This window comes from Schistocerca gregaria, chromosome 4, assembly GCF_023897955.1.
Source record: "Schistocerca gregaria isolate iqSchGreg1 chromosome 4, iqSchGreg1.2, whole genome shotgun sequence".
Classification (NCBI taxonomy): domain Eukaryota; kingdom Metazoa; phylum Arthropoda; class Insecta; order Orthoptera; family Acrididae; genus Schistocerca; species Schistocerca gregaria.
The window spans coordinates 684,572,120-684,592,842 of record NC_064923.1 but is presented as its reverse complement, the minus strand read 5'-3'; the positions used below and the strand labels follow the sequence as shown (position 1 = coordinate 684,592,842).

The 20,723-nt window shown below is 41.2% G+C and overlaps 1 protein-coding gene across 3 annotated transcripts in view; it reads right to left on the bottom strand.

The window, feature by feature from the left end:
- The window catches only part of LOC126268207 (PMS1 protein homolog 1-like), a 111,976-nt gene that overhangs the window by 76,131 nt on the left and 15,122 nt on the right, over window positions 1-20,723 (bottom strand). For all 3 annotated transcript variants that reach the window (XR_007549113.1, XM_049973835.1, XM_049973834.1), the window contains exons 3-5: window positions 18,691-18,855; window positions 18,296-18,576; window positions 5,945-6,070 (exon numbers count right to left, since the gene is read on the bottom strand). Coding sequence is in view for 2 of the 3 variants with exons in the window: in XM_049973835.1 (XP_049829792.1) it covers window positions 5,945-6,070; window positions 18,296-18,576; window positions 18,691-18,855 (572 nt within the window). In the remaining variant the exon portion in view is untranslated. The remainder of the gene's footprint in view (window positions 1-5,944; window positions 6,071-18,295; window positions 18,577-18,690; window positions 18,856-20,723) is intronic.

Below are 20,723 nucleotides of genomic sequence, written 5' to 3'. Positions count from 1 at the left end.
TAAAAACACAAATTAAATTCAGCACCTTTCTGACACATTATCCCAAAACACTATTAATGTCTCATGGACAAGTGAACATCTGTTAGAATAAGACTTCCTTTGTTAACAGTGGTGTCGAAGTTCATCATGCTTGTGATTATTTCAGCTCATAACACCATAGTTTGAGTGCTACGCATCCAGTCCCCCCCCACCCATTTGCTTTTCTCCAAAGTTTTCTTCATCATTACAAAGTGTGAAAAGGGCTGCAAACACTGACAAGAAAGGTTCCTTTCGCCCCCAATTCGTCTTCGTTTTTTAACATTAGGAGAAACAGCAGGCCTTATTTTCCTCAGTCTTTCGTAATTTTCACTGTATGGAGGCACCTAGAGACGTGACATGGCACTTATTGGCTGAGCAGAGCTCTGAAGCACAATCACATGAATTAAGTCCAACAGTTGGGATGTTTTATTTCCCTCATCTGTTGACTGATATGATGCCCAATTCTGGATACTACTGATATCAGTTGTAGGGTGGGGGATGAGGGGAGGGGGGGGGGGGGGCAAAGGGACCCATGCATATATAACACAGCACTCATTCAAATTGACATCATTTGCTGGGAAGAATCAGCTTTGCATGTTCATTTGCAACCACGAGGTCTGTCTAAAAAGTATCCGACCTTTGATTTTCCCACGCAAAATAGAGACGATAGTGCAGCGCCACTGTACACAGTAACGGAAGAGTCCTTTACGCACATGTGTGAATTTTGTCCCCACCTTCCAGTGCATCGGTCGCTGGCTGTTGGTCACTGAGTGAAGTGCTACACAATGTTTTCGTTGGATTACCGATTCTCTCAAGACAACTGAGCAAAGATACTGCATCAAATTTTGTCAAAAACTTGGTGATTCTCAAAGCAAAATAATTTGTAAGATTCAGCAGGTGTTTGGAAAAGATGCAATAGGTGTAACACAAATTAAGGAGTTGTTCAATCAATTCAAAAATGGCCGCACAGAGTGACTATCATTCTGGCACACCCCAAACTGCTCGGAGTGCAGCTGTTGTTGAGAGGGTGCAAAATTTGGTGATGGTAGATTGTCGTTTGACGGTGCAGGAGATTGCCCAAGAAGTTGGAGTGAGTAAAGATTCTGCACATGCAATTTTGTGTAATGATTTGAATGTGCACCGAGTGGCTGCGAAATTCGTGCCCAAGTCGTTGTCGCCAGATCAAAAAGACCTCCGTTTCAATGTTGCACAGGACCTTCTGGACACCACTAACACTGATCCTGGGTTTCTGAACACCGTGAAAACTGGAGGTAGTCACGGGTTATGGGTACAACCCATAAACAAAAAGACAGTCGTCGCAATGGAAGCATCCCGAGTCTCCAGGGTTAAAGCAAGTGCAGCAGGTGCGAAGCAAAATCAAGGAGATGCTGAGTGTCTTCTCTGATGTCCGTGGCATTGTGCATCACAAATATGCACACTGGAACGACAAAGAGAGACAAAGGAGTACTATCAAGCTGTTCTCCGGCAACTCCGTGACACAGTTCGGCAAAAAACTGGCAACTGCATCACGACAGCTCCCCCGCATATTCATCCCACTTGATCCAAATTTTTCTTGGTCAAACATGGAATTACAGCCATTCGCCAACCTCCCTACTCTCCAGACATGGCTCCTTGTGACTTCTGGTTGTTTCCAAAATTGAAGACGCCACTGAAAGGATCCCATTTTGAGAGTAGAGAAGAGATAATGCAGAACACGACGATGGAGCTGAACATCATTCCAAAAGAAGACTTCCAGAGGTGCTTCCAGCAGTGGAAGGATCGGTGACCTAAGTGTGTGCAACCACAAGGGGCCTACTTTGAAGGAGTTAGGGTCCCAACCCCATCATGCCAAAAGTCGGATACTTTTAGACAGGCCTCAGACAGGAGCTGATGGTGGAATTATTTGGATCGGTACATAAATGATAACATTTCATACAGGTCTCTTCTAGGTGATGAAAAAGAATGTGGAAAACATAGGCAACAGAGATGCTTTACAGCTCCATACCACTGCCACCACCACCATCAGCCATTCAACATCCCCAGCTAGATGAAGGACTCAGCCAGATGCCCCCATGCAAAGTATCCCCCCCCCCCCCCCCCCCGAACATGCACTGCTTAACAAGAAAAAGGTGAAGCACCCAAAGACAGGGTGAGAGTTAATGTAATTTCAATCATGTACACACCATTGGTTGGTATGTAAGAGTTGCAGTTCTTTCTCACAGATAGAATGGCCACCAGAATTCATCAGAGTTGTTACCAGAGCTGGTAGGGTATAAAAGATGCATGAACAGTGTCAAATGTTAAGCAACAACTGTAAAAGATATCCAGATCATGGAAGTAGAATAAGACTGAAATCTGAAAAATACTTTTGTTTACATGGTATTATCAAGCTTGGGTTGCAGTCTAGATCAGGGACAGTAACAGTCACAGTGGTGTTTCTCTACCGCTCATGGATTGACAATGCATGTTGCAGGTAGTCGATGAGATGATATTGTCATGTACCCGAGCAAGAGGCAAGAAAATGAATGTCTAGCACTGAAAAGAGACCATTCTCTTCTTCACTGTTGTCACAAATGTTTTTTTTTTTGTTTTTTTTCTGAACATTTCAATTACTATGTTGTGATTGTGTTGGGACCTAATAGCACAGCTCCAATAGTAGAAGTCAAATATAAGAAAGATTATAAACTTCACTGCAGTGAATGCATGCAGCAGTGAAATTTATATTCTTGCTTGTCACAAACATTCAGCTTTTTTTTCTGAATATGTTGCAATTTCGAAGAGTTTAGTTATGCTCAGACCACAGGGTACAGTTAAATTTATGATCTTTGTCATAAGAAATACTTGACTCCTGCCCCTTCCCTCCAGGATGTCAGGAATTATGGAGTTAGCCGTTGTTAGTTGGAATGTGACAGTGTGGTTGTAAGTTACACAAGCGAACAAATGTGAAAGCTATATACCTCATTGCAATAACATATTGATCTGTAGCTTAGCCTTTGGATTAGGCTAAGTTGTAATGCGATAGTTTTATTTGCAAAAATTAAATAAAAAATCTGAGTTATAGCCTGAGTCAAGATTTTATGTAATTACATATTTTGTTTCTTTATATGCAGTTATAAGAAACACTGAAAAGTCAATGACTTACACTGAAAGGCCATTATTTCCAAGTTTTAAATTGCATATTTTAGGTATAATACATATTTCACACTTAACTAAAAAAAATTACATATTTTAATATTACTGTGGGATTATTATACATTTTTGTAAGTCCCATACACTTTCTTTACATAGCAAGACAGGAAAAAAAATTTTTTTAATAACGTGTTTCTCACACTGTCATCAATCCCATTACACTCAAAGCTAAATTGCACCAATTCAAGTGAACAACAATGACTCATTTTAAACACTTTCCTTTCCTGTTCTCAAATGCTTCACAATATGTGTCACTTGCATTTAAGTTAACCATGGTACCAGTTGCATCTTCATTGTCATCAAAGCTGGATTTCAATGCCATACGATCATTTCATTTTCATTTCTATTGACAGAGCTTTAACCACTGATAGTAAAATAGTCCTCTGCCAAACTTGTGATAAACATATAGGATGTATGATCAAATCTCAAACTGAACAACATTTACAAAGCAATCTATGTATTAGGTATAAACAACAGATTATAGAAACAAATCCTTCTTACACAGTTGCAAGGACAGTCTACATCATCTAATAGTGAGTTTTACAAAGAACTGTTATTCACATTGATTACAATGAACAGACTCTGGAACGAACTTCAGGTACCTGAATTCAAACATTTCTTACAGGAATACTGCAACCACAACATTCCTGACAAGACCACCCTCAAGAAGAATTACCTGGATTCTTGCTATGTTGATATATTACAAAAAATCAGGGCTCACATTGGAAAATCACCTATATGGAATTCTGCTGCTGTGATGACGGCCATTTCATCGCTAATCTAATAGTGGGCAAGTTGAAGTCTGAGGCTGCACTAATTAATTTACTGTAAATCTTTCAAGGCAACAAATAGTTCAGCAATTGTTACGTTCATTAATGATGGATTCAAGGTACTATGGCCAGATGGCATAAAGGAAGAGAGGGTCCTACTGATGTACACACATGCTTGATAGTGGGGAAACTGCTTAACGTATTTTATCCGAACTCATTGCATGTTACTTGTATGGCTCATGCACTGCAGCAATTGACAGAGACAGTTGGGCACCAATTCCCAGAAGTAAATACATTGATATCAGCAATGAAGAATGTTTTCTTGAAATGTCCTTATCATGTAAAATACTACAAGCAGCAGCTACCTGACATATCTCTGCCTTCGCAACCAGTGATAACAAGGTTGACAATATGGACTGAAACTGTGATTTTCTACAGTAAGCACTTTGAAGCTGTGAAGTCAGTGATGAAGATTTTCTTCTGATTCTGGAGAGTCTGAATAATCCATGTCAGCATTTAACAATTCTAAAGTGCTCAGTTCAGTTTCATACATTACAAGTCCCTTCAGTTGGCTTCCTGAGAGTATCAATAAACTGGAGACTTCAAGTGTGGCTCTCCAAGAAACTATGGTAATGACAGAAGATGCTGTTCCGAAGGTGAGTGTTAAATCAGGGGAAGTGGATGGTGTAACTTCCAGTAAACTGCAGTCCATGCTGAATAAGAATCCTAGGTGTTCACACCTTGTTATATTGTATCAGCGAAATTCTAGGATCTTTTAGGATATTGTTCCTAGCAAACTCCCTCTATATAAATATGCACAGTTTACTTCTTGCGAAGTTCAGCAACTTTCTCGGTTTATAAAAACATATTGTAAGACGGAAGACTGTGCATGGCAACAAAACATCTGGATTCGTATTTTATAATTAATTGTGCATCCCATTCCAGTGTGACGTAAGTGATGGAATAGGAAACACTTTTACTTCAGTACTTCGTAGCAGAAGTGAACTAATTAAGAATTAACGTAGATTCATATAAAACTTATGGATTTTTTACATATAACTGCATCATTATATATGTCAATTTTGGTAGCATATTTGTGTACATATTTCTTAATTTGATATTACATAAGAGCCAGGCTCTAGTTATGACACATATTTGACTTTTTCTTCAGAATATCATGAACTACAAGAATGCAGTTAGGTTTTAAATTAATAGCATAGCATAAATTAATTAATAATCTTCGTTGTCAAAATATTTCTCCATTTCTTCCACAAGCATTATAATTTTGAATTTTGGAGGTTGTGGTATTTTGACATGAAACTGTGCAAATATTACTTCGAAACACTGTCTGTCCACTACTCTCTAATTGGCTGCGCAGACCCATCAGCTGACATACCCCTGTCTTTCCCATCATACTTCACGGCAATTGCTGATAACACTGCTACGTGAAACATACGCCAATGGCCTTGATCTAGACTTTTACTCCAAACTTGCTACAAATATGTAAATGTATGTACATTGAAGTACATAAAATAATGCTTAGGCTATTGTAGCCACACACCATCAAACATAAAGCAGCTTAAAAAACACTTATTTACATTAATCACACTACAGCACTGAAGAAGTTCACATTTTCTGAAATAATACATAAAGAATATTGAAACACATAATAGGAGACTTAAACCACACACTAATATACATGCTTACAAGATAAGCTGTACTGAACTGTCTGTTATTACAAGCTAAATAAGTTAACTTTATGAAGCCACTAAACGACAAGGAGTGATCGAAGAGGAGACAATATGGTAGCGCGAAACTCTACATTATTTATGCCTAGTCACAACATATCAGCAGACATTTTTCTTGTGTTCTGGAGTTTTTCAAAGCAGAAAAAAACATGCCTGAATTTACTACTATTGTAGCTGAAGTTAATAAAGATAAAAATATCTCACTAATACTGAGCTCACCTTCTCAATTTTTGCATATTTTACAGGACGTTTATTAAAATACGTCATAATGCTGTTAGAACTGGCTTGACACAATGCTGCAATATCAGTGCAGTTCTTCAAAGGAACTAATAGTTCAAAGTTCACCTGAAAGAAAGAAGAGCTGCTAGTGTAAGGCTTTTCGTCTAATTTTTTTAATAATAGGTTTTAACAGCAAGGTGATGGCAGTTAATCAACAACAAATACAAGATAAAATAATTTTGAGCTTTTAAAATAAGTGATCCGTCCACCAGGAAAGTGAGAGGGAATAGTACTGAGACCTCGGGCTGGCCTGCTTATTGTGTGTGAGCAAGTAACACAACTCATTTCTGCTGTATCCTAACTCACTTCTGTTTCTACACTGTCAAAATAACATGAGAGTCCCACAATTTCAAATTACAGGTGGACAACAAACAGTTAGGTGCATTCTGTTCCAAGAAAGAACGAGATCACAAAACGGTTTTACTGGCATGCAAGTATCCTGGTTTCATTGAAAACTGACAATCCTTCAGGATCAGATTCCTCATGTAAACATAACAGAAAAGTCAATGTGAAAATTCATAGTTTGCAAATATTGTGATGTCAAATGTAGCATCTTAGCTGAAGGAACTACACTTGCCACTTGCTTTACTTTACAAATGGTTCACAACACTCCACAAAAAGTGTCCAAGATATTCATAATATACCTGAATACAAGCTTCAGCTAGCCACTGCAGTGAGTTTTGAACATGCATATATTGTCTATTGACATAACCTGATACACAGATGTAAGACAGTCATGGAAATTGTTCACCTCTAACTTCCAATGATGAGGTTAATACTATTTAAGCACAACAGAAGAAGAATACAGAAATCACCACAATTACAATAGCTGGATATGGATAGCTGTATGCCGCTCTTCACAAACTTGGGAACATAAAAACAAATTTAATAAAAATTAAGATAATCATAATCAAGCTAACAAAAACAGAATAAAGTTAGAGTACCGCAGCTTGACTTGGAAGAAGTAGTGCTATATGACAATAAAGCTGTAAAAATGTTTACTGTTTCATACTTCAAATATTTGCTTGGAAGAGAAATTTAAGCAAACCACGAAACAATCACTTAAAGTCCTTTCTATTCAGTTAAAAAGTAAATACTAAATACAAAAATTGGAAACAGGCATACAATGCAATATAATTAAAATGTGCAGAGATCGACAGGTAGTAGATTCAAGACGTGTTCTTATGAATGGAGGAACAGAAATAAAATGTGTAATTATGTGTGATGCCATCAAATTTATGATATATCTGTTGCAGCGGTGATTAGGACTGCTCAACTTTGTTCATGTGTATCTTCCAATCCTGCTAGAGTGTGTAAATTACCCACACTCTGAATTATGTAGAACAATAACTTCTTTTATCAGAAAAGTGAAAACCAGCATTCAACTCAGTTATAAACAGCTGGGAGACTTTTACATGAGTGTAGAATCATATCTTAAAAGGCCAAAACAGTTAACAATGAGTCAGCACTTAAGCTATATGTAACTATGTACAGTCCCTCTGAGATAAGTGAAAAGCAAGGCATAAAGAGCACTCTCACTGCAACATTATCTGTGGCAGCGTGCACAATTCCACTTGACAAATACAATAAAAACACACAGCAGATGACGATGACGAGTCGTCACGTCAGTCTTCACAGTGGAAGTGGAGTGGCATCTCTGAAATGTGCAGGAGAATGCACTGGCTGTCAACAGCATATTATGCTTACTGGTTGTGGAACTGAGTCAGACAGTTGTTGCAATTTCAGTTGAATTTGAGGTCGTGTTCCCTTGAAACATCAGCTGGCAATATGCCATGAAAGATGTACACCTATTTGACATGGTCAATGTAAACAGTCGTTGTTATTGTTGTGGTCTTCAGTCCTGAGACTGGTTTGATGCAGCTCTCCATGCTACTCTATCCTGTGCAAGCTTCTTCATCTCCCAGTACCTACTGCAACCTACATCCTTCTGAATCTCCTTAGTGTAGTCATTTCTTGGTCTCCCTCTACGATTTTTACCCTCCACGCTGCCCTCCAATACTAAATTGGTGATCCCTTGATGCCTCAGAACAAGTCCTACCAACCGATCCCTTCTTCTGGTCAAGTTGTGCCACAAACTTCTCTTCTCCCCAATTCTATTCAATACCTCCTCATTAGTTATGTCATCTACCCATCTAATCTTCAGCATTCTTCTGTAGCACCACAATTCGAAAGCTTCTATTCTCTTCTTGTCCAAACTATTTATCGTCCATGTTTCGCTTCCATATATGGCTACACTCCTTACAAATACTTAAGAGAAACAACTTCCTGACACTTAAATCTATACTCGATGTTAACAAATTTCTCTTCTTCAGAAACGGTTTCCTCCCTACTTCGACCATCATCAATTATTTTGCTCGCCAAATAGCAAAACTCCTTTACTACTTTAAGTGTCTCATTTCCTAATCTAATTCTCTCAGCATCACCCGGCTTAATTCGACTACATTCCATTTCCTCATTTGGCTTTTGTTGATGTTCATCTTATATCCTCCTTTCAAGACACTATCCATTCCGTTCAACTGCTCTTCCAAGTCCTTTGCTGTCTCTGGCAGAATTGCAATGTCATCTGCGAACCTCAAAGTTTTTATTTCTTCTCCATGGATTTTAATACCTACTCCGAATTTTTCTTTTGTTTCCTTCACTGCTTGCTCAATATACAGATTGAATAACACCGGGAAGAGACTACAACCCTGTCTCACTCCCTTCCCAACCACTGCCTCCCTTTCATGTCCCTCGACTCTTATAACTGCCATCTGGTTTCTGTACAAATTGTAAATAGCCTTTCGCTCCCTGTATTTTACCCCTGCCGCCCTCAGAAATTGAAAGAGAGTATTCCAGTCAAAATTGTCAAAACTTTTCTCTAAGTCTACAAATGCTAGAAACATAGGTTTGCCCTTCCTTAATCTAGCTTCTAAGATAAGTCGTAGGGTCAGTATTGCCTCACGTGTTCCAACATTTCTACGGAATCCAAACTGATCTTCCCCAAGGTCGGCTTCTACTAGTTTTTCCATTCGTCTGTAAAGAATTCGCGTTAGTATTTACATCTGTGACTTATTAAACTGATAGTTCGGTAATTTTCACATCTGTCAACGCCTGCTTTCTTTGGGATTGGAATTACTATACTCTTCTTGAAGTCTGAGGGTATTTCACCTGTCTCATACATCTTGCTCACCAGATGGTAGAGTTTTGTCAGGACTGGCTCTCCCAAGGCCTTCAGTAGTTGCAATGGAATGTTGTCTACTCCGGGGGCCTTGTTTCGACTCAGGTCTTTCAGTGCTCTGTCAAACTCTTCACGCAGTATCGTATCTCCCATTTCATCTTCATCTACATCCTCTTCCATTTCAATAATATTGTCCTCAAGTACATCGCCCTTGTATAGACCCTCTATATACTCCTTCCACCTTTCTGCTTTCCCTTCTTTGCTTAGAACTGGGTTTCGATCTGAGCTCTTGATGTTCATACAAGTGGTTCTCTTATCTCCAAAGGTCTCTTTAATTTTCCTGTAAGCAGTATCTATCTTACCTCTAGTGAGATAAGCCTCTACATCCTTACATTTGTTCTCTAGTCATGCCTGCTTAGCCATTTTGCACTTCCTGTCGATCTCATTTTTGAGACGTCTGTATTCCTTTTTGCGTGCTTCATTTATTGCATTTTTATATTTTCTCCTTTCATCAATTAAATTCAATATTTCTTCTGTTACCCAAGGATTTCTACTAGCCCTAGTCTTTTTACTACTTGATCCTCTGCTGCCTTCGCTACTTCATCCCTCAAAGCTACCCATTCTTCTTCTGCTGTATTTATTTCCCCCATTTCTGTCAATTGTTCCCTTATGCTCTCCCTGAAACTCTGTACAACCTCTGGTTCTTTTAGTTTATCCAGGTCCCATCTCCTTAAATTCCCACCTTTTTTGCAGTTTCTTCAGTTTTAATCAACAGGTCATAACCAATAGATTGTGGTCAGAGGCCACATCTGCCCCTGGAATTGTCTTACAATTTAAAACCTGGTTCCTAAATCTCTGTCTTACCATTATATAATCTATCTGATACCTTTTAGTATCTCCCGGCTTCTTCCATGTATACAACCTTCTTTTATGATTCTTGAACCAAGTGTTAGCTATGATTAAGTTGTGCTCTGTGCAAAATTCTACCAGGTGGCTTCCTCTTTCGTTTCGTACCCCCAATCCATATTCACCTACTACGTTTTCTTCTCTCCCTTTTCCTACTACCGAATTCCAGTCACCCATGACTATTAAATTTTCGTCTCCCTTCACTATCTGAATAATTTCTTTTACTTCATCATACATTTCTTCAATTTCTTCATCATCTGCAGAGCTAGTTGGCATATAAACTTGTACTACTGTAGTATGCATGGGCTTCGTGTCTGCCTTGGTCACAATAATGCGTTCACTATGCTGTTTGTGGTAGCTTACCTGCATTCCTATTTTCCTATTCATTATTAAACCTACTCCTGCATTACCACTATTTGATTTTGTGTTTATAATCCTGTAGTCACCTGACCAGAAGTCTTGTTCCTCCTGCCACCGAACTTCACTAATTCCCATTATATCTAACTTTACCCTATCCATTTCCCTTTTTAAATTTTCTAACCTACCTGTCCGATTAAGGGATCTGACATTCCACGCTCTGATCAGTAGAACGTCAGTTATCTTTCTCCTGATAACGACATCCTCTTGAGTAGTCCCCGCCTGGAGTTCCGAATGGGGGACTATTTTACCTCCGGAATATTTTACCCAAGATGACACCATGATCATTTAATCATACAGTAAAGCTGCATGCCCTCGGGAAAAATTAACGCTGTAGTTTCCCCTTGCTTTCAGCCGTTCGCAGTACCAGCACAGCAAGGCCGTTGTGGTTATTGTTACAAGGCCAGATCAGTCAATCATCCAGCCTGTTGCCCCTGCAACTACTGAAAAGGCTGCTGCCCCTCTTCAGGAACCACATGTTTGTCTGGCCTCTCAACAGATACCCCTCTGTTGTTGTTGCACCTAGGGTACGGCTATCTGTATCGCTGAGGCACGCAACCCTCCCCACCAACAGCAAGGTCCATGGTTCATGGGGGGAGGGTAAACAATCATGGTCTTGCTATTGAAGGAAATATCTAACGTCCATGCACCTCTTTGTAACACATGATGTGCGCTCGTGTATGGAGCTTGTACAGAAGATATCACAGAGTCTGTGTGAAGTGTTAAGTGTGAACAGCTGACCAAGTTGTGATACAAGTAACAGTATGATGTGCCATGTCTGGAACCTTCATGTAGATGAAAATAAGTGATGCACTCACACAAGTGACACAGAAAATCTGCTAGATCTCACCTCTTGGACTGTAGAGAATTGGTGTTGACGAATTCACCCGGAAGACGTAGCACTATGCTGAAAATCAGTTCTGGCGCTGAAGCATCTACGTCTGGTTCATAAGCATTTCACTGACCGAATAACATAATTGATAGAGGAGTCGTCCAAGTTGTGCTGAAGCACAACAGTGTCTTCACTCTATTAGACGCTTGCTTGCTGGGTGGTAACTCATGGTTTTAAGATGGAGCTAACCACTGAAAATGCAAGCTTGGCTAATAACTCTGATTCAAATGGCCTACTGCAATCTTTTGTTTTGCACAGTGGGAAACCAAATCTTGATAACCTTGTGAACACGAAGGCGGAGGCAAATGTTTTCTCAAAATTGTTGTCCAATGGCATTTCTTCTGGCAATCAAGTGAAACAATCTATGACAGTCAACAAGTATTGCTGACCATCTGATGGACTAAATCGACCCACAATGTTGAGATGTTTAAGATGTACATGCACAAAACATGAGATAATGTTGGGAAATTTGCCCACTTGTGCATGTATGTGGCAAGATACTTTGCTGCATTGGAATGGCATATACACATGTGTCCACTTGCAGCAGACTTTCTTCATTTCTGACCAGACAAACTGCTTCAACATCAGAGAGAAAGACCACAGGATCATTCAAGCTGTGTAAATTGTTTGTGAAATTGAATAAGCACGAAAGGTTGGGATTTTCCTTGTGAAACACCACAGTATATTTTATCATCTGCACCAGAGACACTAACAAGTTGCAACTGTAATACTGAGTCAGCATCATTCAGGAAAGTTCTTGGTCACTCTGCTGCACCTGGGCGATCGTGTTGAAGTCAATTCCACTCCTTCGCACTACCATCCATGTAGGGCCTTGGCCTCTCTGACAATCACAGCCCAGTCATGATGATCTGCTGCTCATTTCCTCTGTCTTCTTACTCCCATCTTTCTCAGATCATTTTCCACGTCCTCCAGTCATTGTTTCCAGGGTCTCCCCTTGCACCTTCTGCCACCTGGGTTTCCTCTGTAGACCTTCTTCACAGATTATTCTCTGATGTTCTCTCTATGTGGCCCAGCTATCTCAGACTGTTACACCTGATTTGCGTACCTCAGTCGGCTTTACTGTGCATTTCTTCCAATTCCTCGTTCTCTGTTTTCTCCATGCCTTGTCTCACTCACAGCTCCAGAAATCTTTCTTAATATTTCCCGCTCCCATCCTCTCAAGAAATCCTCCTCTACTACTGTCACTGTCCATGTTTCTGAGCCTTACGATTTTTCAATAGACAGTCACCTTTGATTTTCTACCCATGAACTGAAAAATCTTAATCGGAGCCCAGTAAGCTTCTGCAGCAATTCTTGCTTTTATTTCTTCTCTTATACTCTTCTCCTCCATAACCAGCACTCCAAAGTATTGGAATTTCTCACATCATGCATAATTGACTCCATTCAGCTTAAGATATTTCTCTTTAACAACAGTATTTTTCCTCTTTACACAACACAACACAACACATTTACATTCTTCATTGTTATGGAAATAAATATTTGTGTTAAAAATCATGTAAAATAAATATGGTCCAACTTATTACAAACATGGATAAACTTGTTCTCTGTTTGTTCACATCCTTCAGGAAAATGAACGATTCTTAGGCATACCATTTAGAAAAGATACCTCTTCTCTCGCTGATCCTGATGTCTTTGACAAAGCACATTATTGAATTCACGGAGGAATTGTGACCTCAGGTTATTAAGTTTGATGTCCAATTCTTCATCAGAAATACTGAATAAACATGCTAGCTGGAAAACTGCATCGTGTTTGGTGTTCTGGTTTATACAATCGGGGAATGTGTTCGATTAACTTTATGGTGTTATTTTTTGGCTGCTCCATCGAGGTGGCCTGTGAACTGTGCATGTGCAGTAGAAAATGTATCTGAGATTTGTGCCATGTATTCAATGAAATGAAATGTCGTGTGACGAGGGCCTCCTGTCGGGTAGACCGTTCGCCTGGTGCAAGTCTTTCGATTTGACGCCACTTCAGCGACTTGCGCGTCGATGGGGATGAAATGATGATGATTAGGACAACACAACACCCAGTCCCTGAGTGGAGAAAATCTCCGACCCAGCTGGGAATCGAACCCGGGCCCTTTGGATTGAAAGTCTGTCGCGCTGACCACTCAGCAACTGGGGCGGACTATGTATTCAATGAGCAAACAGATATAGGCACATGTGCCAGAACAGAGTATTTCTCGGAATTCTAACATCAATGTTGCAGGTATATGTCACAGGAACTTTTAACTTGTGCCATACTGCATTGGCTACATGTACCAGGCACAAATCTGTGACAAATCGACCAATGTGAATGTAGCTTTATGATACCATCTCCTATCCATCTGACCTCTTGAACTGCTGCTACTCCTACACAGTATTTCTCCATCTCTTGTTTGAGTCCACGTAGAGCTCCTGGTTTGCTCCAAAATCTTACATTGTGCCACTACTGTATCAGACCAATGCTTCCTGGCTGGTAACTTGTGGTTTTATGATGGGCATACCCACAGAAAGCTGTACGCTTGTCTAATAACTCTGATTCAAATGGCCTGCTCGAATCTGTTATCATAGGCAGTGGGCAACCAAATCTTGATAACCATGTGAACACGAAGGCAGAGGCTAATGTTTTCAGGGAGAGGTTGCCCAGTGGTACTGTTTCCTGCCATTGAGTGAAACAATCTATGATAGTCAACAGGTATTGTTGACCACCTGAGGATGTAATCAACCCATAACGTTGAGATGTACATGCAATGAACATGTGATGATGTTGGGCAATTTGCCCGCTGGTGCATGTATGTGACAAGATCCTTTTCTGCATTGGCATGGCATACACATGCATGTCCACATGTGGCAGACCTTCTCCATTCCCAGCCAGACAAACCACTTCAACATCAAACAGATCATCCAAAGGACTGCACGATCAGACAAGCTGTCCTTCCGATGATCGATCTGCTGTCGAAGTGAAGCTGAACTGACAGGAAAGGTTGGTATGTTCCTTGTGAGACGATGCAACATATTTGAACATCTGCACTGGGGACTCTTAATGAGTGCAACTGTAATACTGAGTTGGCATCACTCAGGAACCTCTTGGTCACTCTGTTGCACCTGGGTGATCATGTTTAAGTTAATGGGGCTCAAAATGCTGTTGATCCACAAAAGGCAGTCAGCTGCTGTGTTGTCCACACCAGAGATGTGCTCAATGTTGGTGCTAAACTGCACGATAAAATTCCAGATGATTATACTTCCACAGTGAACAGTTAATGGTATTCTGCCTGAACACAGGTGATCTACATCTACATCTACATCTACACCTACATAGGTACTCGGAAGCCACTGTACGTGGTCCATATAGACAACCAAATCTCTCGCGTCTACCTGCAGCTGGCTGTATCTGGTGGCTTTGTACACGGCAAGCAGTTCTCAGTCATATGTACTCCACTTTTGTTGCAATCGCGACAGTTTATGAGAAGAATAGGCTAGAGATTGCCATCAGCCATCTGTCCACTGTTGTAATATGGCACCTATGGCTGTTAGGTTTGCATCAACCACCATCACTAAGAGTGCATCAAGCTTAGGACGCAGCATTCGCCATATTTTGTTTAACAGTGTCAAAGACAGAGCTCACTGCCTCAGTCCTTTAACTTTATAGACAGAAAGTGCTGCAGTTAACTGTTCTTGTAGCTCTGCTGCCAGTGGTAATGATGGTGATAAAAATTTAGCTTCCTGAGGAAACGACGTAGCTCTTTGATGGTGCTTGGCTTCTATATACACGGACTAACTACAACCTTGTCCAGTGGGGAAGGGTGCATACATCTGGCTGTTTTCAAAATAACACCATACTGTTCCAATTGATTGAACACATCTTTAACATGTTGTTGATGTTCTTCTTTGGTGGTCGAGAAGGTTAAGATATCATCAGGGAGCAGAGCAGAAGGGTAGACCTTGTAGTACAGATTCAACAAATCTTTGCCAGGTCTGGGATGCATTTTGTGAACCAAAGTTCATAAACATGCTCTTGAATAGCCCAAATGGTGTAACATTGCTGTTTTTGGTATATCTTCTCCTGCCACTGGTATCTGAGTATAACCCTTGGCACAATCTAAAGACCGTTGCACCACATAAGACATGGTTATCATCTCACAACAATGGAACTGGGTAAAGTCCGATTTGTCTCATGCATTAAGCATTCTATAATCACTGCATGGACGACATGCTCCACTCTTCTTATGAACCAGGTGCACCAGAGATGAGCATGGGCCACTTGATGGTCGGATAATGCCTTCTTTTAACATGTGGCAACTTGACATTAGCTACTACAATGTGGTTTGGTGCCAAATGTCTAGGTCTACATGATACTGGTGGGCTGTTCATGGTTTTAATAAAATCCACAGTATTATGCTGCACCTGATTTGGAGATCCAGGGGGCCTAGACAGTGCTGGATATCGGAGTAATATAGTAGCATAATTACAGTCCTTCATTTGCATTAGTTTGGCACTCTGTGTGGTCGTGCCACAGCTGAACCCAATTGAAGCTATGCCTGTCACGCTGTCCACAGGTCAGGAATTCACCACATCCAGCATCAGCTAGCAGTATGGTGGGGAATCCGTGCTCATGACTGGCTCTGAGACATCAACGAGAGTGAAGTGCCAGACCAATGCACAGCATAGTGCGAAGTCCAATTCCACTCACTGAGTTCCATCATTGATATCTTGGAATTGTTAGCAGCTGACAAGAAGAACATGGTCAGTGGTCAACAGAGATGAACCAAGGTCCACAGCAATATCTTCAAATCCAAATCTGTATCTACTAGATCCTTTAGTCCAGACCTCCTGTAACTAATACACAGGCACTGTGATCCTGTCCAGCACTCAGCTGCACTTAAGCTCGACTGCAACTGGTATTTCAGAACAAGCTCAGACTTATGCACTTTTGTACCTGCTCACCAAACTTCTGATGGTACCTAACTTACAAGACGTGATGTTATTCAAGAATCGATTCCTGTATCTGCAATGATTACGTCTTCTGACCCTGCTGGTACCTCATCGAGACAGTAGTTCACTGAGCTGTTTGCACAGAATGTCTACCTTCACCACCAGCAAATCAATCAGTGTGTGTGACCGCTGCTTGGCCCTACCATGGTGCTAACTTGTGTGAGAATGATAGTCTCCTATACATGGTCCACAATTTCTGTAGTGGTGTCCAGTGACATCACAGGTTGTAAGGAACAGTACCAATGTCCACTTGCTCTGCAAGTGCCCAAAGTACTGAGGCAACTTACAATCCCTCGACATCATCTTGTGTGAGCACTTGTTGGATGCTTTCTTCTCATGAAGAAGCTACTCTTCGGATGAGCTCAGTTTTTAGCTTCCTATAAGATTATTCCACCAGTAGCGTGGTTATATCTTGAACTTCCTAAGCACATTAAGAGTCTAGTTGGCTCACTACCAAGGAAAACATTGTTGAATCATCTGCATCATGAAAACTTGCCTCCACTTGAGAAAACCGAAGTACAAGACTGTATGACCAGAACAGTAGCAAGAACGTGGCTAATTGCAATACTTGCATTTTGTGCTCGTTTTTTCTGTTTAGTTTTTTAGGCTCAGATTACGTTGGGGTCACCAGTTGTCAGTGCAGCTGTGATAAGGACTGTTACACTTTGTTAGGTCTGTATCTTCCAAGCTTGCTAGTCTGTGTAAATTATCCACTTTCTGAATTACACGGAACAATAACTTTATTTATTGGAAAACTGAACAGCTGCATTCAACTCACTTATTAAAATTTGTGAGACATTTTGCTTGAGTGCAGAATCACCTTTTAAATGGCTGAAACAGTTAATGATGAGTAAGTAGTCAAGATATAAGGAACTACGTACAGTCTTTTCGAAGGTAAGTGAAAAGCAAGGAATAAAGAGCCTTGTCTCCGCAACATCACCTATGGTGGTGCGCATAATTCCACTTGACAAACATGAAAACAACACACAGTAGATGATGGTAGACAATGCGTAATTACTTACCTTGATAATTATGTGGTGTGTGTTGTCATTACTGTGTTCAGCTGACAATGTAAATGTGTACTTGGATCTGATCCATACCCGTACAACCAAAACTGCTCCCCTAAACTAGACAGATAAGTCTACGTCTACAACCTCCACAGAAGAGGTCACTGGTCTTTTCGAAGGTAAGTGAAAAGCAAGGAATAAAGAGCCTTGTCTCCGCAACATCACCTATGGTGGTGCGCATAATTCCACTTGACAAACATGAAAACAACACACAGTGGATGATGGTAGACAATGCGTAATTACTTACCTTGATAATTATGTGGTGTGTGTTGTCATTACTGTGTTCAGCTGACAATGTAAATGTGTACTTGGATCTGATCCATACCCGTACAACCAAAACTGCTCCCCTAAACTAGACAGATAAGTCTACGTCTACAACCTCCACAGAAGAGGTCACTGGTCAAAGCAAAATGGCAGTATCGCAACCTTCAACACACTTGCCATTTCCAGTAGACTCATACAGATCTAGTACAAAACACAATGTACGCAACCATTCACAAGAGGAAAAAAAGAAGTAATATACTAAACATACACGACATCTACAAATGTAAATTACAAATGAAATCACCAGAGACACAATACAAGTAATACAACCATACATTGTTTAGCAGACTGTTACTGGCAGATCATGTAAGAAATACCAGTTACAACAGTTCATGGATTTTGTATGAGCAACTGAAACACACACACAAATGAGACAGCAGCCACTGTCAACTCTGACATTAAGCATTTGTTGACTCTCTTTGGAAGATATCTTCCTTTACTAATAAATTATCACGTGTCAACTAAAATAATAGACAGAAAAATCATTAGGTAATAAAGATGCATAAATATGTCACCTGTTCCTTGCGAAGGGCCAGCTGTTCTAAATTGCTTGAAATACTGTAACCAAAAATTTGCATGTATGATTCTTGTAGTGTAGCCACCACTGGTTTCTGCCACAGACTGCACTTATTATGGCAAAAAGTAATTCGCACTTCCGGATGGATTACTGCAATGCTTTTCACAATTTGTTCAGTTCTTCTAATGTCTTCAGCAGCATTTCGTGAATTGCTTAGATATTGTTTGCGTACAGGCAGATTCTTAAAAAGATCTGTCACCACAATGTGGGTGCCTGAAACTTAAGATTAAGGGATGAGTGTATAATTATGATGCAGAAACTACCTATAACCAATTGTATGGGCACTTTTCATAAAAACAGTACAATAAGATGACACAATAGTTCAGAATATACCATTGCCAAAATGAGAGGGTCTTGAGTTTAAGATACTTCCATCTTGACTGATCATATAGGTCATTGCAATGTTGTCACTGGCAGTCTTTGTCGTGATTGTAATACTTGACACCTGGCACAAAGAAGAAAGTGCCTCTCCTCTAAATCCATATGTAGAGAGTCCACCTGCAACAACAGTCACAATTGTTTTTAGCAAATATTTGCATCCATTCACTGGCCACAGAAATGCCGGCTGGAGTAACTAATATTTTCATACCACTACTTGCCTAATAATAAAAGCAGTAACACGCTACAGGCAAAACATTTCGTCTAGTTTCTGTTCTCCACATAATTCTGTCAATGTCCTTGTTGCCACACACTATTTCCTTAGATTTGTACTTCTCCCTACTTGCATTACCGTGTTACCTTAGTTTACAAATTTCAACAGCATCCTAGGGAGTTTTCTTGCTCCCTGGGTATTCTTTTATTTCACTAGTTTCTTAATGGTCTTCATACACTCTGAAGCCACATCCTCCTCCCCCTATTCAACCACACTTTTTTGAGTACTTCGTTAATAAAGTCCAAACTCAGGCCAGTGGGAGTCCTACCTGCACATACTTTACGGTTCCATCTTGCTAACCTTTGTTTACTTATATTCATTTCCAAGTCCCCCCCATGAACCATGGACCTTGCCGTTGGTGGGGAGGCTTGCGTGCCTCAGTCATACAGATGGCCGTACCGTAGGTGCAACCACACCGGAGGGGTATCTATTGAGAGGCCAGACAAACATGAGTTTCCTGAAGAGGAGCAGTAGCCTTTTCAGTAGTTACAGGGGCCACAGTCTGGATGATTGACTGATTGGTTGGTTGGGTGTGGGATTGAAGGGACCAGACTGCTAAGGTCATCGGTCCCTTGTTCCACGATAAAATCACACGAAATAAAAACTGTCAGTCGTTAAAAAACGGAGAACTGAGACAAGGGACGACACAATACAAGAAAGACAGACAAAGACCAGACAAACGGAACTAAAATCACACCGAGTGTGAAGGTGGTTGGCCGACCATGAAAATAAGGAAAAGCCAACCACCAAATGACACTAAAGCCCACAATTTAAAACCACAGGCCAAAGGCCCAAGTCAATACAGGAAAGAAAAGGACAAACACTCAAATCATACGATAAAAACCCCCTGCCCGAATAAAACTCAACACGAGGTCCGCCATAGCAACGTCATCACATAAAAGGGCAGGGAGGGTATCAGGCAGCGCAAACGTCTGCCTGAGTCCTGTTAAAAGCGGGCAGTCCACCAAAATGTGGACCACCATCAGAGCTGCCCCGCAGCGACATAGCGGTGGGTCCTCCCGGCACAACAAATGGCCGTGCGTCAGCCACGTGTGGCCAACGCGCAGCCGGCAGAGGACGACAGAGTCCTTCCGAGAGGCCCGCATGGAGGAGCACCACACACCGGTCGTCTCCTTCACCGCCCGAAGTTTGTTGGGCGTGGGGAGGGTGCGCCACTCGTCACCCCAGGCACCAAGCACTTTCTGGCGCAAAAGTGACAGGAGATCACACTCCATAAGGGCGAGTTCCAGAGCCGGTGAACTCACTGCCTGTTTAGCCAGCGTGTCAACCCGCTCATTGCCCGGGATGCCGACATGACCTGGGGTCCAAACAAAGACCACGGAGCGGCCGCAACGGGCAAGAGCATGGAGCGACTCGTGGATGGCCATCACCAGACGGGAATGAGGAAAGCACTGGTCAAGAGCTCGTAAACCACTCAGGGAGTCACTACAGATGACAAAGGACTCACCTGAGCGGGAGCGGATATACTCTAGGGCGCGATAGATGGCAACCAACTCGGCAGTGTATACACTGTTCCCGGGTGCCAGCGACCGTTGCTCACAATGATCCTCTAGAGTAAGAGCGTAACCAGTGCGACCAGAGACCATCGAACCGTCGGTATAGGCCACGGCAGATCCGGGAAACTCGGCAAGGAGAGAAACAAAGTGGCGGCGGAGGGCCGGAGGAGGGACCGAGTCTTTCGGACCCTGTGCCA